General features: G+C 40.1%; 1 protein-coding gene across 3 annotated transcripts in view; it reads right to left on the bottom strand.

Moving 5' to 3' along the window:
* Positions 1-25,445, bottom strand: part of zranb3 (zinc finger, RAN-binding domain containing 3) — a 127,097-nt gene that overhangs the window by 94,458 nt on the left and 7,194 nt on the right. For all 3 annotated transcript variants that reach the window (XM_040051589.1, XM_040051591.1, XM_040051590.1), the window contains exons 3-7: positions 16,231-16,249; positions 15,786-15,964; positions 11,994-12,225; positions 7,155-7,240; positions 4,750-4,921 (exon numbers count right to left, since the gene is read on the bottom strand). In XM_040051589.1, the coding sequence (XP_039907523.1) occupies positions 4,750-4,921; positions 7,155-7,240; positions 11,994-12,225; positions 15,786-15,964; positions 16,231-16,249 (688 nt within the window). The remainder of the gene's footprint in view (positions 1-4,749; positions 4,922-7,154; positions 7,241-11,993; positions 12,226-15,785; positions 15,965-16,230; positions 16,250-25,445) is intronic.

The raw sequence follows: 25,445 nt of genomic DNA, 5'->3' as shown, positions 1-25,445 counted from the left end.
AATGAGATAGGAGGAATGAACTGGTGAGTGCTCCTGGTATACAGATACAGTACAGTATATATTGTCAGTTAGCAAAATGAGGCTTCAAAAAGACAGTTTGTTTAGAGGGAAAATAACGTCCACTCGGTCTTTTATGTTTTATATTGTTCACATTTTCCTGCCTGTGGGAGGCAAAATGGATGTGGATTCGGGTGACTGGCCGTTTCACACTTCCTTTTCTCATCTCTGAAACCAGTCCATTTAGCTGTGAGGATGAAACGCCTGTCTATTCTTCTTAGCAGAAATGTGTTAAAAAAAACAAAAAACTTGCAGATTTGTCTCACGAACAAAAATAAAGGCAAAAACTGCAAAGCAGAACAACTCGTGCTCTTTTGTTTTCCCACCAAAGAAAAATGATCTCCGAGGTCGTTTTCTCTGAGGATATTACGCATCTTGTTTCAGCCCAATGCAGATGAGAGAGAGCAACTCCAACACATGACACGAATCTTTACAACATGTGGCTTAATTGGTGGCTCTATGTAAAAAAAAAACAAAAAAAAAAACACCCACCAACCATATTTAGCCCCCAATTACTGTCCCCTAACATTTAGGGAGAATAGGGGTAAAAATCCTAGATCATCACTTTTTAAGAAACTCATTGTTGTGTCATTCCTGCGATGGCTCAGTGAGTAATTAGCACAGAAAAAGCTCCTGCAGCATTTTCCACTCCTGCTAATACGAGACTGTTTCCAAAAAAGTTGGGACGCTGTATCTGCAATATGTGCCCATAAAAACAGAATGCAATGACTTCCAACACATTTGAAGCTTATATATAAATAAAAATAATGCAGATATTTTATATCAAATGTTAAAAAAATTAGATTTCTTTTTGAAGAAGAAGAAAATATGTTTTCTTCTTAGTGTTTAATACACGGTTTCAGCTGTTTTTCATCTCAAGATGTGTCAAATGTTTCCACCTTGAAGGTGGTACAGGTCTGAATAGCCAATATATATTAGCCAATTGTGTATATACATATATATATATACACACACACACACACACAATCAGGCATTACATTATGAAGTGTTTAATAGTGTGTTGGCCTGGCCCCATCGATGCTTGGACTTCAATAGACCCCTGAAGGTGAGCTGTGGAATCTGCACCAAAATGTTAGCAAACAGATCTTTTAAGTCCGGTAAGTTGCAAGGTCGGACTTGTTTGTCCAGCAAATCCCACAGATTCTTGATTGGATTGAGATCAGAGAATTTGGAGGTGAAGTACACCCCTCAAACTCGTTGTTGGGTTCCTATAACCATTCATGAACCACTTTTGCTCTGTGACAGGGCCCATTATCCTGCTGAAAGAGGCCTCAGCCACCAAGGAGCACTGTTTCCACGAAAGGGTGTACGTGGTCTGAAATAATGCTCAGGTGGGTGCTACGTGTCAAAGTAACATCCATGTGAATGGCAGGACCCAAGGTTTCTTTGGGTAGCTTATTCCCATCGTGCATTCTGCTTCCGGGTGTTCACCAGGCAAGCGAAGCACCCGAACACCCAAGTGATGTAAAAGATAGTGTGATTCATCAGACCTTCCATTGGTCCATGGTGTAGTTCTGATGCTCATATGAACATCGTTGGGGGTTTTGGTTTTAACAAAGGGTTAAGGGGTTATGCAGCCACACATGCAACAAACTGTGATGCTCTGTGTATTCTCACACTTTTCTATCAGAACCAGCGTTACAGTTTTCTGATGGATCCAACCACACAGGCCAGCCTTTGGTCCTCACCCCACATGCATCAATGAGCCTAGGCCCCATGACCCTGTCCCTGGTTCATCACCGTTCCTTCACTTTTGATAGATACTGACCACTGCAGACTGGCAACACCCCACAAAAGCTGCAGTTTTTGAGAACTAGCCATCTACCCATCACAGTCTGGCTCCATGTCAAACTGGCCCAAATCCTTACGGTTGCCCATCTTTCCTGCTTCTAACACTCCCTAATATGTCCCACCCATGAACAGGTGCCATGATGAAGAGATAATCAGTTATTCATTTCACCTGTCAGTGGTCATAATCTTATCCCTGCTCAGTATATATCATTTAGTGTTTAATAGTGATGGTCATATGAAAGTGTATCTGACATCATCAAGGAGGATCACATGGCTTCTCTCTTCTTTAACCAAAGGCGTATACTGTACTATAGAACACGATTGATGGGTTAGCACGCTATGTTAAGCTGCAAATCAAGTTCTCAGTAATTTCTCAAAACTTATTCTGAACACAGAACTGTCTGTAGCAGGTTATGTTCAGAGCTTTGACTTAAATCATCTGGAAACAACACACTTTCACAGACTTTTTTTATTTACAGTAAGCTCTAAGTGCTATATATATTATCTGCTGCAGGAATACATTTTATACAAGGAACCTAATGAGCCATATCGTACTGATAAAACCAAATGAATCCCAGCTGTAAAGTTGAAGCAGTGCAAACTGTGTGTCACATTTTCACTGGAATTTGTATGGATCCAGTTGGTCATGCAGAAATGTTTTTAATGTTTGATCCTCATCCTGCTAAGTCTCCTCTACGCTGCTCAAACTGCAGCTAATAGAGGTCAGATTAGAAAACGGATCGTTATGATCTTGAGGCTATTTATTGCCAAAAATTTCCAATCAAACACTTTATTTCACTTTGATCTGGCAACAAGTCTCGTTCGTTAGGTTATGGGGCAGAGTCACACTTGAAACACTGAGTAATATTTAATGTTGAAATGTGTCTCGCTTTAGAAAGTTTCTAATGTGCTGATGTGATGTTAGGAATAAACAGCAGCACAGAGAGCACATCGAGCAATAATGTAACATATTTATTTTACTGATGATGCACGATGAACATTAATTGACAAAACAAAAACGTTCTGCAGCTCTTGTGCATCTTAATATAAAGTCTCTGACTCTGACGGGAGTAGGTGGTGCTCACTGCATGAATAACCGACATACACGCACGCTGAAGCAGAAAGCCTGGCCTAACAGAGGAAGTTGATAAACATCATGATGATGTCATTTACTTGGGTTTAGGTTTTGTTGAGTATCTAAAATGGAAGTGTGAAGTTGGTAGTGATGTAATGCAATGGCTGAGCTGGAAGTGGCAGAGTTGAAGATGTTAGGTTTTGGAGTGCATCAGAGGGACAGCTCAGTATGAGCATTTTGGACCAGGCAGGAGGAAGAGAGGAAGACCTCAGAGTGGATGCAGTGAAGGGGCGTATGCAGAGGGTTTGGTTAACAGAGGACAATAGCAGGGATAGGATGATATGGAGGCAGACGATCTGCTTTGGCAAGCCCTAAAGGGAGAAGGCAAGAGAAGAAGACGAAGAAGCTTCAACATCTGATATGTTGTTTTTGTGTTATTTCCAAATAAATACAGATTTTAGATGGATTTCAAATCAGGTGATTATACTTTCATTTTATACAGCCTTCCAGCTTTTCTGAAAACAAACTGAATGATAGAAAATGTAACAAAAGCCTCTCAGTGGATGTTTCTGAGTGTGTGCTGCTGTGGGTGCTTCCAGTTGGAAACTAACTACTGGTAATCCTTGACCTCAGTGACCTATGCATAGAGCAGAGGAGACACACTAACTTGCGCACAAGCCGGGCCAAAGCCATATTGGCATTCACGTGTACATTCACATGGATCCAGTGTGGCGTGGGAGGCAGAAACCGCAACTACAACTTTGGGGAAGCTAAAAGAGATCCAAACACCTACACACAAAACATGACATTTACTCTACAAATACCCTGGTATCTTCTATATGATGGAGGAAAAATAGCAAGCACACAGAGACCTCACTGCTAAGCTTAGACTAACAGAGAGTTATTTAATCTTAAAGTAGTAACAGGCATTTTTCTCTGAAAAAGAAATAACCAGGTGGTTGAACCAAGTGCAGCAGTACAGCTCCTCACAGTGAGGCCAAAGGAGACTGATTAACTGAGGAACTGTGCTTAATTATTAGTTAATCTGTTCATTGTTTGTCTATAAAATATCAGGAAATTGCACAAAGTGACCTCATCTACATGCTGGTTTTGTAAAACCATAAACTTGCAAATATTCCGTTTGCTATAATAAACACATGTGAAAATATTTGTTTTTATTCATCAGAAATCTCTCACACTTTTTTCAGAGGTTTTCTCACATGACCCTCTTCGAGTTGGATTCGCCAAACTCGCTTCTGCTCTGCCGATTGTGGGCGAGTTTTATACAAAAGGATACAAGCAGACCTTGACACCGCAGAGCTCTGAAAACAGGACTGATTTAGCTTTGTCAGTAGCTGAAAGAATTAGATAACGTGAATGGAGCTGCCAGCGACGTGTTGCCGCGTGGTTACAGAAACAAAGACATAATGTTTGACATAAATTTATATTCTAAAAAACGTCCTTCAAAAGCAACGAGGTCCACGAGTCAGACGGGAGATGTCAAGACTTGCACTGAGCGTTCCAATGACTCAGAGAGGTGTTGAGAATTTTGAGAAGTTGTCACAATAGATCGACTAAATCGGAACATTTAAAATAAATAATAACTCAACTTTTAAAAAAATCTGAAAACTGTCCAACTTAACAGGCACTTTTTTTTTCTTTTATCTTACAAAATAGAATGCACAGATTATTATCAGCTGACCACACAACCAGTTCATGATTCATCTGTAGTCCAAATATGCTACAGAAACTACACAAATACATATTACTTGTCTTTACATGTGACGTGCGTCACCCACGTCTACCTTTGCAGCTTCCTTGGGCAGGTCAAAGGGGATACGTTGGCGGATTTTGGGGGGCAGCTGACTGAGCACATCAGCTTTGAGACGACGGATCATGATCTGACTCAGCCGCTGGTGCAGCTCCTCCAAGTTGGACGCCCCGCGACAGTCCCACTGCCTGCGAGGCCCAAAATACCTGCGAGAGAATAAATAAGTGATGAAGTTGTCCCTGCTAACTTTTTAATACACACACCTCTAACTGAGATGCACTTCCCAAGAAACCACACTTATTTACTTGCAGCAGTGCCTTGAAGGAATAGTTAAACATTTAAACATTCCCACCTGGGAGCTGCCCAGCACTAGAACAGCCTTCCATCGTTTACTGTTAAGCAGCTCTGTTGGAGGAGTTGGGGAATCTTTTTTTTTTGCCTTTTTGCTTAAGGGCACTTTGCAAAGCAGGAAACTATTTTGCCTAATGGCCACAGCAGCAGGTTTATTCCAAAACTCACGGGCAACTTTCACAATTCATCAGCCAAATGGACTTTTAGAATAGAACTGGCCCCCCACACAAAGGCTGGTTATCTGCCATATTGGCTGGAAGTGTGGACAAACTTAACAAGGCACTGCCAAAATTGGCTGTTTCACACTTCTCTGTTTAAAGCTGTAATTGGTGTAGGATAGAAAACTAACTCATTCTTTCTAAAATAATGTTTCCCCCTTGTGTGCAGATTTGAACCAGCATCTCTCCAGCTGCAGTGCTGTTTTTCCTTTCACCTCTGCTGCTGCCGTTTCCCACAGCAACCTCAACTTTATGTAAGAAACAAGAAGGGAAGATTGCACTCAGATGGCACCGCCTTGCACTCCTCTGAGTGTGTGTGAGAGAGTGCATACGTGTGACTTAGAAAGGCATTCCCCAGCCACACCAAGCGCTCTTAGACACAAAGCATTATCTTTAATGGCGCCAAGCCATTCCCTGACCGAGCTGCTGACTTTGATGGACATCCAAAACAATGCATCTGATGTGTTTGTTCACACATGTAACCAATCATCACTGTAAACTGGCAGCCAGTTGGCATTTAGCGCTTGGCTTCAGTTGCAGTCTGGCTTTGACAACAAACCATCAACTCAGCAGCACCACCAATCCAGGCTCAGGTATAGGCCGGCTTATCCCAGCAGACACAATTAAATGGTAGGTGAGAAGGACTGAAACTGTGCTAATTCCACAGAACTGCAGATAAACAGTGAATGAGTACACTTCAATCTGGTGATAGTGGACTTAAATGCAGGCACAGTAAGATAGGTTCAAAAGGTATGGATTCAATAACATCTGATTTGTGTCAATCAATTTTCATCAATGTACAGTTACCACCTTAAATGAGTTGTATGCCTCCAGCATCAATCAGGTTGCACTTCATTTCTACGCCTGTCCAAACTAAATAAAGCAAAGACTTTGATATAAATTTAAATAAATAATATTCAGTTTAAATAGCACTACTTCACTATGCTATGCGTGTGAAATTTCCTGGCAGGTCACAAAAATGGTTAAAAAGGTCACAGAGACTTTTATGACCACCCATCTCCAAAACCTGATCAGCTCATCCTGTCTGAGTAAACGTCAAATTTGAAATATCCTTTTAAGGAGCTGCAGAGAGATCAAGACCCAAAACCCTGTACCTGAATATGTTTTAATTTTTCTGTTGTACATATGTTTTCAGATACACCACACAACCTCAATTCTACAAAAGGTTAGAGATATGCTAACCCAACACCTGTGTGTCTCATTTTCACTGTGTGGTATGGAAGATGTGGCAGTTCTACTTAAATTGAACATAAATATAGCTTTCAGCGTCGCTAACGCTTCTACCCCTAGCTGTCGAGGCATAGAAATGTGCGTGATACCATGCGGAGTAATACTAGGTTAAAACAGGCAAATCAATACGACAATAATGCTTCCCAATTTCAATATTAAAATTGTTGTGGAGTGTATGCTGTGAAGAGAAAGCTAAGAGTCGGAACACTTTTAGCTTAGCCTAGCATAAAAAAACAAACGAACAAAAAAACCCCAAAACAATAGGTAGCTATTTTCTCTCTCTCACTCACACACACACACACACACACACACACACACACACACTTTTCACATATTTTTTTGTGCTTCAGTGTTTGTACTTTTAACTGTTCCAGTGTCAGGCTATCTATTTACTCTAGCTTCCTGTTTTTATGCTTGGCTAAGCTAACACTCTCCTAGCTCTAGGTACTATTAATATCATGTTCTTGGGTAAGACTCTGGACAATATAAACAAAGTGCATTAGAATAACAAAAATGCTGACATAACACACAAATACAGTTATATAAAATGTAAACTAACATTGCGGTTCATGTTAATAGGAACAACAATAAAATATGCAGAAATTTAGAAAAATGTCACCTGTAATGGGCATTGCAGTATTTTTTGGCATAGTCAATCCAGGTTCCGAACCTCTTGGGATAAAGGGCGTCAATTTGCATGAATAGCTGTAAAATACACAGACAGGTAAGGATCCTTAACTACAATTTTTAATAAAACCATGGATTAATTCATAGAAATATCTGTGAGAGTGTTTATGTCTGTATGGGGGAAAGAGATAGAGAACTGAAACAAACTGAAGAGTGTGTGATATCTCACTGTCTGATTTCTGAACGAATCTCTTTATAACGCCAATGATCTTCTCATTGCTTGCATAGTTTATCTTATCATACAGTTTCTTTCTAACAATCTTTATCTTTTTATTTAAAGAAATGAAGCATAAAAATGGGGGTTTTAGTACAGCTACACTGATGTGACTATGGAATCTATAAAAGTAGATGTAACTGTTGTGATATTGGTTTTTGAAGTCTTGAGTTGAGCATTTGGCTTCTGATGTGTTGTTTTTTTTTTTTTTTAAACCAGATGTCAAAAGAGAAGGAGTGGATGTGGCTGAGAATCCAAGGGCACTGCATCCTAATACGTAGCGACTTGCTTTATGCTCTATTTTCTCCTACATGGGACTATAATTTACGAAAATGAACACTGATGTTTTAAAGAAGACTTGAAACCAGTGATTGAGATTATACAATACTTAGGAAAATGCTAACTGAGATTATAAACAAAGGGAAAAGTAACATAGCTTTCCCATAGACTTCTAAAACCTCAGACTGTTTAGGAGCCAGTAGAACTGCCCCCTGCTGGCCATTACAAAGAATGCAAATGTAGGACACATCTGCACTGCCTTTACTTTTTTAGACACAGATCCTGCATCCACTTCTTTTATATAGTCTATGAAAATGACCAGTAGCTTATGAAGAATAATGCTAGCTAGTGTTAACAAGCTCGACTGTAGTACTATTTAACTGACATTAGTAGTTAAGCAAGGTGACCAGCTGCTGGGTCTAACTTTTAACTCTTATAAAGAAAAGTAAAGCAAACACAGTCTCCTGATTTAGCATGTATGTATCCTTGAAACTGCTGGCTGTTTTAGTTCCCACCTTTTCGCTTTTGCACAAAGTAGCATGAGCTTTTTTTAGCTTTAAACAGAGACCTTACCAGAGCTCATGATTAGTCTACTGTCATGAAGTACATCTTCTCTGTAGCTTACCCAAGGTCCTGCTGTCCTTCGCCTAGTTTACCAGCGCTGCGTTGTGCAACTGTGTGGTTATTTGTGTCAGCACCAATTAACCAGGTCAAACCGCTGTGCAGTCTAACAAGGTGAAGAAAATGAAACGGATTTGAAATTTTAAGGATGTGGACACAGTCGACTTACTCCAATTAAACAGCTCCTGGCATAAAGATTATCAAAAGATCTTTGCTTTGCTTGATGTCGCAAGACAAAAAACAAGCTGCTGCTGTCTGTCTTCAGTGGACGTATGTGACTGCAGGTAAAGAGCGTGTTTATATCACAGGTTGCAACAAAGCTCACAGAATATTCACGTGATGTGTATGTGTACGTGTGTGTGCAAACATCAAGGCTGCTGTTTGAATGCACACCATCCCCGTCAGTTTTCCAGTATATGCAGCAATTTCTCAAGTAATGACAGTTAATCGTCAGCAGCTACACTGACGAGCCTTATTCTAAATTCAGCACTTGTTCACCGGGAGCTTTGCTTCCCCCCTCACGCCACTGATATAATAGGTGGGAGGAATGAGGGCACATCATGAACGGTGCAGCATGCCCTGAGCTGTGTGCTAACTCGATGTCAGAGCCACAGTGAGTAATGATGGCAGCGAGGAGACTGGCACAGAGGCAGGGACAGGGCTTATCAGGTTTATGCTGTGGATGATAAAATGTTATATTCAGTTTCAGATTCTAGTGGCAGGGAGAAGGAAGGAGAGATGATATCTAAAAACTAACCTCACCACTGCAGGCGGGCAACGGCAAAGACAGGATAGCATGTGTCACGCACACACACGCCGAAGTCTATAACACACATGCGCGTGCACTTTTTCGATGATACACCTTCTCGAGATTACTTGCGAGTACTAACTTTACTTCGTTTTGGAATTAATTATCCGCCTGAATTTCATCAGTTAATTATCATGATCGGGTCTAGGCAATAATTAAGTTTCCCTCAAAGCAACGTGGCAGTTAGATGACAGTGCGATCCAAGCAGAGTCCCGCATAAATAGTTTAGCATATATTAGTCAGGAGGTTGATTATTAGCTCACTGATAATGAAGCTTCTATATATGAACTGCTAAATATTTATATATGAAGCCTCTTTGATAGGAATTTATTAGAAACAATGTTGGTAATATTTTATATTATTTCTTCAACACATCAAATGAAAAATAAGCAATGAATTGATTCTACTAACAAGTGTGTGTGTGTGTGTGTGTGTGTGTGTGTGTGTGTGTGTGTGTGTGTGTGTGTGTGTGAGTGAATGCTGACATGTCACTCTTTGAACCACAGAGATCGACCTCTTTTGTTGTTCAAAATCTAATATCAGCATCAGTAAGCGAACATGTTCCTTCATTAGTGTAAACACACACACACACACACACACACACACACACACACACACACACACTGTAATTGAGTCAATCTTGCAGAGTCCGTCCTGCTGCTGTAAATATAAACTGGAGCACCAAATGTGTATTAATCCACAGCTGAAAATATTCCCCCGTGATACTAACATTTCTTTTCCTTTTAAAACATAAAAACACATTTATTATGTTTTTAAAAACATACAATGTGGAGTAAGCAAGTCTTAGCAATACCAAGTCAATGTAACAAATTTGGGGACTTTAACTGATAATTACTAATAAAATATTAACTAAAAAAATACTAATATGATGCAATACATTATTTATGTTGAAGATGGAGCAGTTTGGGGTTTTTTTTAAAGTTGGGTAGAGGTTTCAATTTCTGACCGTCTCCTGTTTGGTTTGAGGTGGGTGGGTGTGGCTCAGCTGGAACATAGTGATGTCAGAAATTAAATTGTACCAATAGGCAGAAACCAACACACACACTTCCAGCAAAGCAGATTATCTTTTTTTTTTTTTTTTTTTTAATTTGAACTGTATAAATAGTGTCTCTGAATGTGTAATACACTCTTCATCATTGATTTTTTTCAATTTTACAGACAGATGTTTTTCTGGGTCTTTAACCTCCTAGGACCTGGCGTCCACATATGTGGACATCACATTTTGGGACGTCTAGACCAAAATACTTAATTTTTCTCTACAAGGGCCTGATATGCACTTACGAGGACATTATGCTGCCACTGTTCTATCAAAATTTGAAACAAATGTCCTCATATGTGGATCTCATTTTTCTCAAAAACAAAAATTAGGTTAAAAAAAATCTGGTAATTCTTTGTTTTTACATTATTTAGGTCCCAATCAGCCCAAATAGCAAAGAAAAATTAAAAATGCATGCCATGAAAGAGCTCGGGTCTTAGGCAGTGCCTCTTCTTAGTTTCTCCACTGTGGTGTTATTTAACATATCCTTTACATAAATGTGCAGAGCACTTTGGAAACCTGTTTAGAAGAAAAGACCTTAATAAATAAAGTTGTAATGTTTTTAATATGCAGCACAGACATTCGGGTGGGGAAAAAAAACTTAAATAAGATACACCGCAGGTTACGAATAATTATGGGGCCTCTGTGTATGTGCGTGGGTGGGTGCGTGTGGTTGTGTGCGCACTGAAGGAAACAGCTATCACAATTAGGCTGTTCTGTACGGTGTGCTAAAACAAATTATTCTTAAATGTTGCACTGAAATTGCAAAAAGGAAGGAAAAAAGGGGTAAAATCTTTACAGAAGATGATGAGAATTAGCTAATAAACACATGAACTTTCATCAATTATTCATTAAGCCAACATCATGACTATTTAAGCAACACAAACACAGTAAAAGCTAAGAGTTACTCTGCTCCCGAAGCTGCAGAAGATGACTGGAAGAATTGTGGGAAGTTTAAAACGCCTAAGCACACAGCTGTATCGGAGTACAGCGGGCACATGGTGTTTGTTATTGATACTGTATTGTCTCTTCACATTGAGACGGTGAAAGGATTTTCTATTCACGACGTCTTCTTCATCTTCCTTAGCTGCAGTGATGGAATATGGCTGTAATCTACAGCTTCAATATAACATATATAAAAATGATATAATAAATCATTATGGAGAGGGGATTGGCTCAGCCGCTCTCCAAACACCGTTGTCCTGTGAACAGCCCTTCTTATTGTCTTGAAATTCAATAGTCCCCCCCTCCTCCTGTGCGTTTCTTTTTATTACTTGTCTCATTTATTGCGGTGCAGTGTCTCTTCATATCGGGCTTTGTAAATGAAGTTTTTGCAACAAAGGTTATTGAAATAAGACCACGGGATCCTGGAGGATAAGTGACGCCGGAGAGAGTTAATTGGCTTTTTGAATGTCGGATCCGAGCGTAGCCTGCTCTAGAGCAAGTTACCATGGCGATCTACCTGCGCTGCACAGTGGAGCACCTTTGTGAGCAGCTAGAGCTGAGCCCCGAGCTGGCCTGCTAATCTCTCCTCACAAGTGTGGGCTCAGGATTCCTTTATAAAAATCCATCTGTTCCAAATCTACTGAATGCAGCCTTCTCTATTTAGCCACACTGCTCCCTCCTCTTCAGCTCTGTGTTTAATTTTTCATTAAAAATTCAAAGCGGGGTTTGAAGGAACTTTGAATCTGCCGTGTCATTTGGTGAGAAAACAAAACAGCTTACTCCAGTTAAATTTGTATCCTTTCCCCCTGAGGCGTCATTAAATTACCATTTAATCAAGTTTTATTACCTCCTCAGGTCGACCCAGAGCAGGGGTACCGGTGAGCAGGATGGCGCGCTTGGCGCTCTGAATGAGAGGAACGAGAATCTTCGTCCGCGCTGCGTTCCTGGATTTGAGATAATGCGACTCGTCCACCACCACCACGGCAAACCGTTGCCCGCTCAGTGCCTCCACCAGGGGGCGTGCATCTGTGGTGAGTAGGCCATAGCCCAGGACCGTCACTTTACTGCTACCAATGCCACTGAAAGGATAACAGCATACACATAAAAGACCAATAAAAAGAGTCACTTCTTTTAATGGTTTTTGTTAAACCAGTAGTGTGAAACCAATACAATAATGGGAGACAGAGATAGCTAACAATAGCTAACAAGTAAAACGGGTAAAACCAGTGAACTTTAGATTCAAAATGAATAATGTGTTTATTAACAATGTGTATCTGTAAACTACCTATGATTGTGACACAAGAAACAAGAATATTATCAGGTTTCTATGGTTACAGTGAAACTAGTAACTCTGTGCTTGCTGTTTGTACTTTTTCAATGATTGCTGTGTAACTGTTTTATTGACAATAAGCCTCATAAAAAGACCAAAACCAACAGTCTGTTATACCATCTCATTGCTCAGAAATAGCCCAGAATTTATCCTTTTTAAAAAATGTTTTTTATAAAAAAAGTTTATTTAAAAAATGCTCCAAAATCTTAGTAACTAACTTTTTGTATATGTGGAGGGGTGGGGGGGCTAAAGGCTAACTAACAATTGACTGTACATTGTAGCCTCTAAAAGCTAATGAAAGCTTTAGACGTTAAGCTTGGGCCACATGATCTAAATTGTATTTACTTAAAGATTTCCTCAAGTAGCTTCAAATAAAAGAGCTACAAAGTAAAAGCCAAAGATACATTTAGCATTTATATTGGAGCGTCAAACATTTGAGGATTAGTATCCAAATATTTTACTTAAGTATTATATATAAGATTGTGTCCAATTATTAGCATGACAGGTTTAAATCAAAGGTGTTGTAGCACCTGTCAAGAGTATTTCTGTATGGATTAGATATGATTTCTGAGCCTTCCTCTCAAACCTACTGCATCCATAAGTGAAAGTAATTCTACAATGAAAAATAACAGACACGTAGTTTTTTAAGGCTTGTTAAACTCCTAAAACATGTCTGTACTACAGGTTTTAACAAAAGGAAATTATTTATTATTTGGGGAGTTTTGCAACTGTTTAGCCACAATATAATGTGTGTAAAAAAACACACATGTCACTCGTTGTTTTTAGCTGTATGGTATAAATAAAATATGATGTTTTTGACCTTGGGTACACCAACAGTACTTAGAGTATTAATTTATTTATCTAGTGCCAATTTATGGGTGATTTTCATGGAGTTTGTTGGCGATGAGTATATCACTGTAGCTTTTGAAGAAGCCCCCTTTAAAAGTAGTAAACGTGTAGTTTACAGCTTACAGTCAGGATTGTATATACACTCGACACCTGCTTAAATGTTCGGGTGTTATTGACTTGGCAACTGAGCCCTTAAGGTAAAGCAAACCAAGCTGTTTAAAAGAGCCTATGGACTTAAATACGTGTCAAGACACACACACACACACACACACACACACACACACACACACACACACACACACACACACACACACACAAACCTTTCATCCATCTCCTTTTTTACGGCTTCATAGCAATTTCTATATTTTTCAGCTATGGTATGTGCAGCTCTGACACGGGTACACAGGCACAGATAAACAAACAAACACACAGGCGACATTCAGCTGCATGAAACTCAATAATGATCTCTGAGAAATCAAAAACATTTCCAGCATCTGTCAAGCTTTAATTCTTTGACTTCGCCACACACGCAGGCGCTCACAGACACACATTTCCAAGCTGAAATAAACCTAAGGTGCCATTCATGTTCTACAAAGGCACAAGTGAGTCAAAATACCGAGAGGAGGTGCTGCATAATTTTTTCTTGCCTCCTCGTTCAGTCATTAACACATCCAGTTCAAGGACACGTTTTCCCCAGAAGGCTTTCACAACCTCTTTGCACCTCATCTGTGATGCTGGGAGTGCCCCCCCATCTAATCCAAGTCACAAATATAGAAAGTTTATGTCATTCAAAAATTAGAAAAAAAAAAACTAGGGGAAAGTTGAGAAGATGAAAAAGTAGATGTTTTCTAAGCTTACATGCAACATTAATCCACAATACAGAAACCTGAATCAGTGCAAACAAAATGAAGCACGTTCCAGCAACAGCATTTTTCCTTCCTGCGTGGGAAAAAATAAATAAATAAAATAAATTCAGCTCTTGTTCAATATCGCAGACGTCGCCTTGACATGATTTGTCTGTCAGTGCTGTCAAACATCAGCCCCTGCTGGCTCTTGACACCAGGGGACACTTTGAGATTAATTTATCGAGCCCAGCTTTGCCGTCTATCACGCTGCCTCCACTTCACACAGTGTGACCGTGAACGTTCGCGCTTTTATTACGTCTTTTTAGAGTAAATGATTAGCAGAGGGCCGGAGAGAAGAAGTCATAACAAGAGATGTTAGATGCTGCTGTGCAGCTTATTGTAAGGGCAACGACGCTTTAAATTCAAGTAATGGCTGCCGCCGTCCACTCGCACAATACTTTGCATGGATATTATGAGTACTGAAGTAACCCTGAGTGAGCTTCTACACAGGAAAACCAAAGTTATCGGTGGAAACATGATTAGTTTACCATTAAATGTATTAGCAGCAGACATTCTTTTTTTGGGGGGTTTGAAACCAGAGAATTGATTATATTCTATAAAATCAAACTACAAGTCTTTCTTTTAGAGTTACTTACATGTGTTAAAAAAGGAAGGAAACAGCTGCCCAAAATTCCTGTGTATGTTCTATCAAAGGATTATCAGCTGAAGCTGAACTAAAGTCAGGCCGTACCTTCATGCAGTACCACTTTGTGCCACAGCATGGTGTATTGAGTCAATATATTTAACCAGTCAAGCGTGATGTTTGCTTATAAATGTATTGTGCAATTTAATTAAAAAACAAAAAACAAAACTCACACTGATGGTGTTGAAGTCAAGAACTCACAAACTCTCATGTATCAAATATGATACACTTTGCGTTACAGGGTTCAAAAACAGTACCTTTAAGTACCTTTATGTGATTTTTAAGCCAGTATCGAGCTTCCCTTCTGCAACGCTCTGTAAACGAGACAGCATCGAATAATGTGCACGCTAAGTCACACCACAAAACAAACAAAAAATTAATAATTCACCATCTATCCAGAATTTCACAACCACAGCAGCAGTAATGTGCAGTTTGATGTTACAAACCGCTGCTTTAATAATAAGCCATTAAGCTACTGTAGTCTTTGTCATTGTGACAATATTAGCCTTTGATTTGGAGTAGAACAAATTGCTTATTCTATATTTAGGAGATCATTCAACTTGATCTTAAAAATACATTTTAATAAGGACCTGCTCCACCTGTTGAGCGCTATTTGTGAACAGTTGGGAGCATTTAAGAATTAAGAGAGAGAGATCAGCCTTCAGGATGTGGTGGAGACCAAAAATAGACAGAAACTCAATTTGATTTCTAGTTTTGCTGTTAAATGTAAACAAGCAGCTATTGTGTTTAGAGCTTTAGTTTAATAAAACAGTCAAACCAGCTTTAAGAACGTCAGAAGAGTCAAAACCAAAATTTAGTCCCAGTAAAACCAGACACTAAGAGGCTGACATGAGTATGGAGGGGATTTTTAGGGATGAAGGTCAAACGGGGTAATGTGGTGCGATGACCTACATGGTGTGGCTCTTGTTCTCCACCAAATTGATGTCTCCAGGCTGCAGCTCGGGGATCCACCTCTCCAGCTCTTCGATCCAGGGGTACTTGAGGGACGAGGGCACCACCACCAGGAGGGGCCACTCCTGCCTGAAGGTGTACGCCACTGCGATGGCCTGCACGGTCTTCCCGAGACCCATCTGGGCCCACCAAACAACAACACATGGCGAATGGGGAGAAAAACAAGTCAATTGCGCACTGACTCTGTGGCAAATTGCATATGACGGCTGAGCTGATGTGAGGCCCAAGAGTAATAAGGTCTCAGAATGATTCTAGTGTCAAAACCGATTAAGCACGTGGGAGTGCAGCAGAGGGCTGACAAATTAATTTGGAAGGCATGCAGCAAACTCTCAGGTTCTTTTTTTTTGGAAAATAGATTTCCTGAGCCAGCGTTGTGTGTGCTTACCTCATCGGCAATCATACATCTGTAAAACAAAAGGAAAAACTTTATCAGACAGGTTTCACACTTTGTAGAGCTGATGAGAAGGTAATGGCTTCTATATATGACAGACGTTATAGTTTACATATAAAGACATCAGGCCCTCCAACCAGAGAGAATCATTACAGAAGCCTTAATAACCTGCAGTCACACCCCAACGTCTCAGACTTTTGTGGGTCATGTACACAAAGTAAAAGTTAACATAAACCAACAGCAAGGGGTTCTGGACATACAACAAAACTAAAACTACTAATGTATGTCTGCAGGACTTCTTGCTATTCAATATTTATGTTGTTGTTTCTGTTGAGTTTGAGATACTGCATCTAATGCAGCAGAGTACCTTTGCAGACCACAATGTTTATGTATTTGGGTTCATTCAGTTCCTAAAAACAACAAAAAAACCCTCGCTGACTGCTGTAGAAGTCGGTGTTCCACTCTCTGTCTCGTAGGCAGCAACAAATTTAATTCAGGTCAATTCATTGGGGAGAACTTGAGCATTTTTATTTCTACTGAGTAGTGTTATTTGGGATTTATGGTCCCGCGTTGGTGCCTGTTTGTCTAACTCTTTGGCTATGCGGGGACAGGGACTGTTGGAATTCAACCAACAGTCCTTCAAAAAGCCAACGGATATGACGATACACGTAAGTAGAATTCTGATTGGTTGAAGAGTTGACTTGAACAGGAAAATGAGTCATGGAGCATACCCCAAAGGAGAAGAAGCAAGCTCTATACTGTAAGTATATAAATAATAGAAGCCATCAGATCAATATTTTTTGGTAAAAATGTTGGTATACACCCGCCCCCAACAATATATGGCAAAGTCCCTGACGAATACGGGCACATTATTACTGTAGCACAAATACAACATACGTGATTCATTCCTATGTTTTTGCCATCTACTTTACAGTGTAGCACTCACACACTGTGCGTGAAAATAAGTGCAATGTAAGAGGAAAGCTTTAAAATGTAACCATTAACATTTAAATCCATTTTAAAAAAGAATACTTCTTTTCCAAACATGAGTGTTACACTACCATCATGGAAGAGCTTTTGGCTCGGTACATTCTCGGGGAGAATGCAGCATTATGACTAACAAGAGCTGAAAAAAATAATCAATTAATCCCATTAGTCAGTCTACGGAAAATGGGCAGCTGCTATGACAATGAATTAATCATTTAATTATCAATCAAAAATAGCTGATTTACTGGTTTCTTATCATTAGGGTCCTAATGTTGTTTAAATCTGAAATCCAAGCTTTTTATGGAGGGGGAGATGAGCCATGACTGAACCTATGAACGCTCACCTAACGTGGCTCACTCATATGACATTGTTTAGCAACCGAACTATGTTATGGATTAACAGATATATCTGCCAAATACCTGTAATCGGTCATTATTACCCCTGATGTGGTTAGCTGGGATTAGTTGATATTTACTGTCACATCAATTCTGATGACTAAATGGAAAAAATAATGAGTTGAAGAGTTAGTAAGTAGATTTTATTTATTTAGGACATTTGTAAAATCCTAAAATTCAAATGACACACATTCACATTACATACATAAATATCAAAGAAACAACCTATTGCAGAGATCAGCAAAAAAAAAGGTCGTAAAGAAAGTCGCAGCTGAGGTTTGCCTGAGGTCACTTGGGAGGTCATCCCAGAGTCTTGGTGCAACACCAGCAAAGGCACGACTCTCTTTTGAAATAAGCTTTGACCATCTGGTGGTTAAGAGTGATGGGGAAGCAGACTTCAACGATCTCCAGGGAGTGTAACACAAGACCATTTAAGGCTTTAAACACAAACAGCACTGCTTTATGCTCCATCCTGTAATGCACGGGAAGCCGATGCAAGGCTGTCAATGCTGGAGTAATGTGAGTTCTCTTTTTTGTCCCAGTCAATTATCTTACTAAGGCTCTTTGAATTATAAGTAAGCTAGAAATGACTAACTCTAGTACACAGTGCGTTACAGTAGTCCAGTCTAGATGTACTAAAAGATTGCATAGCCTTTGACAACTCTGTCGACAGCATTTATTCGTTTGTCAAGTTTCAAATTTGTGTCAAAGAAAAAATGCTGCTGAAAATGGTATAGAGTACCGAGTATTTCCTAGTTTAAATTCAGGTATTGTGACAACTTTTTCTGGAAGTATTTTGCATTTAGGACAAACGATGTTAACCGAGAAGAAATCGCAGGCAATGAGTTCTGCAGACTTACTCAACTGACTGAAAACACACCACAAACTGATGATTCGTGCATGAAGGCCAAGAAAAGCGATGACTGCCAACATTAATTGTCCAACGACTCACACAGCCATAAAAGCGAGCCAGCGCACGTCAGCGCACCCATCCAGCTCACAAACACGCGCCGAAATCACCAACGCAATCTCCAGAACGCATCTCCGCTAAAACACAGCGAGCAATGAAGGCTTTGGGAAAATAGTCAGTAAGAAAGACTTTTAGGAGATGCACTCAGGCCATCACAGTGTAAAGAATAATAGTGACAAATAATTGTGATAATCACGTTGATCATAACTGTGCAGCCCTGCTTACTATCTAGTCTTCCATTCATGCCGCACATTGTAAGGTACAATGAGAGCGCGACACAGTCCTTGGCTCAAGTTGTCGCTGTGGAAAAAGTGCAACTAGATCAACCTCTGGTTCTCCCTGCCCAGTGGGTTTGGGCCCATTGTCGTGACCTTGCCTATTCATAAATGCTTCCAACATCATGTCAGAGCAAACAGTGCGACGGAGCGGCTCTGAATGCCTCAGACACCGTCTCTCATTATTCTTTCTCCTCCTCCCTCTCTTCCTCTCCCCATCTCCGCCCCATTTCTCTCTTTCAGCTGAGGAACATGATTAATGTGCACCTTGCCACTGGTGGTTTTTCTAATTGCCAGCACACCGGCCCAGTCAGCGCAATGCACACACACACACACACACAGTGTCACACCAAGCGTCTGTGAGAAATGCACACAATAGACATGCAAAAATACACACCAGACACACACACACACGAACAAAAGGAAGCGAACACATATATGGATACAGTATATGTGCTCGTGCATCCAGCCACCCACACACACACACACACACACAGGAGAGGGAGTGCAGCTGGGGCAGGTGCTTGCCATTTCTCAACACATTAATCATCCTCCTTTAAATAACCTGAGTGTCGTCTTGACGGTTTGAGACTGCGAGCATGCTGCAGTGCTGTTGCCTGACGACGGCACGCTCTCCGTCACAGCACCTTTCTAATGTTATCTCTGAAACCCACAAGCCCCAAAGTGTCAGGAAACGGGCTCCGGCGCCTCCCAAGCTGGCAGTGATGATTTGATGACTTTGACCTCTGCGCGGTGAGGCACGGTGCGGGCTCGGCGTGTAACCCCAATCTTCCAAAGCCCCGTTAAGGCTCTCTTCTGAGGACTGGACCTGTGCTGCTCTCTGGTCAGTGGAGAAAACTGCTCACGAGGTTAGACGCTGGATAAAAGGCTGACTTAAAGGGTGCTTCAGAATGGGCTCACTCTGATTGCGCACACAGTTACGGGCTCATAGTGCAGTCTTGCTCTATAGTGTGAATCAAAACAAAGCAGGAAATGTTGAAGCAGGTTCTCACATGTTTTGATAGCATCTATGCCTTGAAAAAGGATATTATAAACCTTAGTTAAACAAAGAAATGTTCAGCTTTTGCTCCCGGCTTTTTTGTGCTCACAAAAAACTGTCAGAAAGCCCTTTTAGTTCTCTTCTTTCCCCACAAGGGAGAAAAATCTAATTACAAAAAAACAAAGCTAGTGTTTCCCAAAGTAATCATAATGTTTTGCTGTTTTTATTGTAGATTTTTAATATCACTACACCTCTGCTGAACTATGGTTTTTATATTCTGTTTTCAGCCACTTCCAGAAAGAAAGGAAGAAGCAGCAGACAGAAAAATAATGACATTTAAAACAGCAATGACCTCTAAAGATGCCGTTCTTCAGGAGCTCTGATTACAGATAATAGTTTCTGTTCATCATATAAAAACAGCAAGGACTGAAAGAATACTGTGCAGCATTTGAGAAGAAATAACATGATTTTCTTGTTGAAATTGAAAGGTTGCTCATTTCAGGATGTCCAGAGGTTTTGCTGCTACATTCTTATTATTGAGGATGTAAGAATCCTGCACGGCAGAAAAAGCCTCCATCTGCTAACCAGACTCAAAGTGAGGGTCTGACCTTTGGCCGGGCAGTCACCCCCACCACCGCAATCAAATGACCTCGGTCCTCTTTTATTGAGTGATGAAAGAAATCTTAGTTTCATCCATGGTTCAGGTTTAAAATGCCATAAACAAATCAGCTCAGTTATCAGTACTGGCATTTTCCATTTCAGATAACTTGCACAATTACCGTCATCAAAAGTATAGTCAGTCAGCCATTTTTAGCCTGAAGTTGTTCAAAAACGCAGCAGCCAAACTTTCTTGCTGCTACCAAGAAGCGAGCCCATGGCTGTGCTGTACTGGCAGTTTTGTTTTTGCTTTTAAAACACAACACGAGCTGTCGCCAGGACCAAACTGGATGGAGCATTTTCATTCCTCGGCCCTAAACTGTTGAACAGTTTGGGATCCGCAATTAGACTTTTCACTCTCTTGATGTTTTTTAAACCTCTGTTCTTCTCCTCTGTCTCCTAATGATCGTCATGGAGCCGTTCCTGACTCTGTATATTGTGCTCATTTCAATAAACACCTTTCTCCTTATTTATATCGTTTTAAATCACATGTGTCTAATCTCACTGTAAATCCCTTTGGTTAGAGCAGCTGTTGCTTTTAAACGCAAGCTATAAATAAAAGACTTGATTTCATAACTGCTAGCTAAAGTTAGCCAACTTTCATCTGCTGACTCTTTAATGTTTACATATGTGCTATGGCCAATGCTAGCTTTTGCCACACATTTACATTCTCTTCCTTTCAGGACAAAATATCACAGCTGAATGATGTTCACAAACTGATATCGGGTCATGTGAAGACAGATGCTGCTTTTGGGTTTGAAAGTTAAACTATGGACATATTCAAACTTGGTGAACATGGTCACAGGTGAATCTGTGCAACTTAATTTCATTAACTTTTATTAAGATGTACTCGATTTTATAACTTTGCACTTTGCAACTGCCAGTCTCTTGCCACACATTAAATATAATATGTTCCTTTTATGGTCTGTAGGTGTAGGCGTGCTCTTACATTATGAACTTCATTTTTTTTTGTCATGTTTAATCATAATCTTTTTCTTCTCCTGAGTCTATTACATTACATAAAGTATATGAATGCACTGTAAGTTTGGCCATAACAACGCATTTATTCCTAAAATGTTATCAAATGATTAAGTGAACGTATTGTTTATGTTTCAATGTGTTAAGTGTTTCTCAAAAAAAATAAAAGTATATTCTCAAATACACAAATTGAACCCAGCAGGCTGGAACATTTATTTACGATGTGCCACCTCCGCACTTTGTTTCTATAAAAACCTCTTTACATCCTGGATGGATACGGTCCAAACAATAGAAAGTTACCTATTAAGGCGACAGGTTACTAATGGTGGGTGAAATTTTTCATGCTGTTTAATGAAATGCATCCCCTGCTGCTTTCACAAAACAAAATCTATCCTATTATATTGATAAAAAAAATTATAGCAAATTTCATGCCTTATTAGGAAGAAATGGAATTTAGAGCACCTTAGGAAGCAAATATGAAAACTAGTTTTTTATTTATAAGGGAGATACAGGACCCAGTCACTCCCTTTAGATTACTGCTACGACGTGTCAAAAAACAGTCTAATTAATAAATTGCTGCGTCATATTATGGCAAATGCAAAGCTTGATCCATACTAGAAAACAAAAAGTAAGTATGATGAACTGTGAAGGCATTCAGGAGACAAAAGGTTGTGATGTTTAAATGATGTTTGCTTTGCTGCATCACCATGCCTGTCTGAATGACAAAGGAACTGCTGCATCGCTACTTTAAACTTTGAAACTTCTTTATTCAGTTTCATTTATGTAACACTAAATCACATCAGCAGCTACCTCAAGGTGCTTTATACTGTAAATTAAAGACCCTACAATAATACAGAGAAAACCTCCTCTATCAAACAACCCACTATGAGCAAGCATTTGGTGACAGCGGGAATGAAAAACTCCCTTTGAACAGGAAGAAATTTGTTGTCATTTGCTGCCCTTGCTAGTAGCAGTAGCGGTCTGGACTTTCCTTTGCCTCCAGAGCCTCAATTCTTTGTGGTATATATTTAAGTTACTGGAAGCATTCCTCAGAGATCCTGGCCCATGGTGACATGATCACACATCTGCTGCAGATTGGTCAGCTCCACATATTTGATGCAAGTCTCCTTTTCCTTCAAATCCATTGCTGAATTGAGATTTGGTAATTGTGGAGGCCATTTGAGTACAATGAACTTATCATCATGTTCGACAAAGCAGTTCGAAATGATCTGAGCTTTGTGACGTGGCACCTGGAAGCAGCCATCATGGATACACCAAAAGCGGTCGTTTTCCATTACGCTACAACAAAGCAGGATGTCGAAACGACGGTATGCCTGCTGCTCAGTGTATGACTTTCTCTCAGACTTGGGGACTATGGTGTTGTTTTTTGTGTAGCCATTTCTCTTGTTGGCAGGTTTCAAAAGTGGCAGTGCCGATTTTCGCAAAGCAGATGCTCCCGTGACTCATTGAGTGACGGCACTGACTACCCAATTATGGCATGATGTCACATTTTCAGATCACCTCAGAAGGTACTAGTGGAAAAGGGTTATGTGGTTGTAAAGGGATGGACATGGTCACCAACAATTCTTGGGTAGGCGGTGACACTTAAGTATGTCAGTTCAATGGGCCCAAAGTGCACCAAGAAAATATCCCCCACACCACCACCTGAACCAGTACTACAACAAAGGATGGATTCACTGCACATGTCCAAACCATCTCTGACTTTATCCCCAAACCACTCAATCTGAGTTATCCGACTGCTCTCTTGCTGCCTCCTAACACACCTTCCCCCTCTTCAGCCAATAGTAGCAGTGGAGGCAGTTATTTTTAACCTGTGCCCAGACTGTACCAACATACAGATCTGATTCTTTATCACCTGTATGTTTGATTTGGCAAAGCCTTAACCCCGAATGCCCTTCCTGACACAACTCTCCTCATTTATCTGGGCTTGGGACCAACACTAGGAGTACACTGGCTTGTATCCCCTGTGGCTGGGTTACACTGACCCCTGACATCAACAAGTGTTTTTCACCTGGGGAATTGGTGCTCACTGGGTTTTTCCTCTCCTTCAGACCATTCTACAGAAACCCTAAAGATGGTTGTATGGGAAATCCTAGTAAAACATTTTGTCATCATCTGAAAAACTGCCATTCTACATTCGAAGACATTTAAATGACCTTTCTTCCCTATTCTGATGCTGGGTTTGAACTTCAACAAATTCTCTACCATGTCAACATGTTACCAGGCTGATTAGATATTTGAATACTACGCAGCCTACATAAGTGGCCGACACCATTACCAGCATTTATTCTTATGCTGGTGTGCTGAGGAAACAATGGCACCTGACGACATCGATGTCAGAGCTAACTGAAGTTTCATTTCTAGGATGATGCAGAAAGGTTTTGCAGTTACAGCTTACCAGTGGCACAGACTTACTGTATAAATCTATTTCTATGTGCCAAACAAAATGTCCAAATGAAAGTATCAAAGAGCCTGTGAAAGGGCCTGAATGGGAGGTTGTGTTTAGGTAGGTGTTTCATGAAAAATGGTGTAGTTATTAAGTCAAGTTTCTAAAAAATAAACTCTTAATAAGTAGATTCAAAAAAGATAAAATACACTGACTGTTGCTGATTTAGTTGTGGGGTTTAAAGTTTCAGAGAAATGCTCTCAATGAATGATATCCATCGAGCACCCAGCCTCATTAGCCCAAATGATTTTATGAAAGCACTCTGTGTACAGTCTTTATATTAGGAATAGTTATTACGGATCTGTAAATATGGTTTAAACTCACGCACCTACATTTATTCAGAGAACAAAACTCTATATGTGGGCCATTACAGGGAGAAAGAATACAGCATTGACCTCCTCTGGCATCAGCACAGCATTTCTTATTCAATAAAAGCAGAGGCAGTTCCTTACAATAATATTTAGGACAAATTAGAGCAGGTTAGACTGCAGCACATGGCTGGTTTCAAGCTACGGTCAACACCTTTCATCACCTTAATGAAAGCGACCAGGAGGTCTTAATGGACGCACTTTAACTCAAATTAATGCTGTTGTTTTTTTTCACTACCTGGCCCACTCAGAGCAGTATTTTACGTGTACGCTTCTTTAAAATAGCCGAGTCTATACAAATGTCAGCACTTAAATGGAAAACTTCAGCCCAACTTTCTAAACAATACAATCAACCACATCTCATGGGTTTTTATTGTCATACGGTACCGCAACTTTCCCACATTATCCCCCATCTAGCTCCATAAAATTCACTCACCCTCCTACACAGGCCGATACAGCCGACTCCATAAGTATTTGAATTGCAACAACATTTGATGTTTTGCTTCGGTACTCTTGATGCTCTGGATGTGAAAAGAGACAATGACTATGAGATTTAAAGGAAAAATCCGCCCACGTATCCTCCTACGCTGTTAGACATCCAACATCAATCCATGATGTTCAGTGCATTTCAGGAGGTATTTTATAATGAAGGGTTGCCATTTATTCTTCGTCTGTCAGCCTGCCTTGTCTAGTTGCATTTCAGGTAGTGATTTCCTACATTTACCAGAACTGTTATACCCCTTCCTAAAGATCTAGCAAGTCAGCTGCTGCATTATTGCATTCTGGTCTATTCATGTTAGTAGGTAGAAATATTATTTCCGCCTTTTTCACTGTGATATTCAGTTGAATATTAGTATTCATTTCAGTCTCTTTCCAAGGAAACTGAATGAAGAAATGAAGAACAGCAGGGTGGCTCAAATACAGAGAGAATGATCAAGGTTTCTGCCAATAGCAATTGCATTTTAGCTCATGGTCTCTGTCTATGCTCTCAAAGTAAGATTTTAACCTCTTAGCCTCTTTTGATGTCTACTGTTGCAAATATAGCATGTCCGTAACTGAGAACCATAACAAGATGGACCAAGCCCATTAAAATTTGCATTTCTCCATGTACT

This window comes from Simochromis diagramma, unplaced genomic scaffold (genome assembly GCF_900408965.1).
Source record: "Simochromis diagramma unplaced genomic scaffold, fSimDia1.1 OVJJ01000107.1, whole genome shotgun sequence".
Classification (NCBI taxonomy): Eukaryota; Metazoa; Chordata; class Actinopteri; order Cichliformes; family Cichlidae; genus Simochromis; species Simochromis diagramma.
This window is presented reverse-complemented; position numbering and strand designations above follow the sequence as displayed.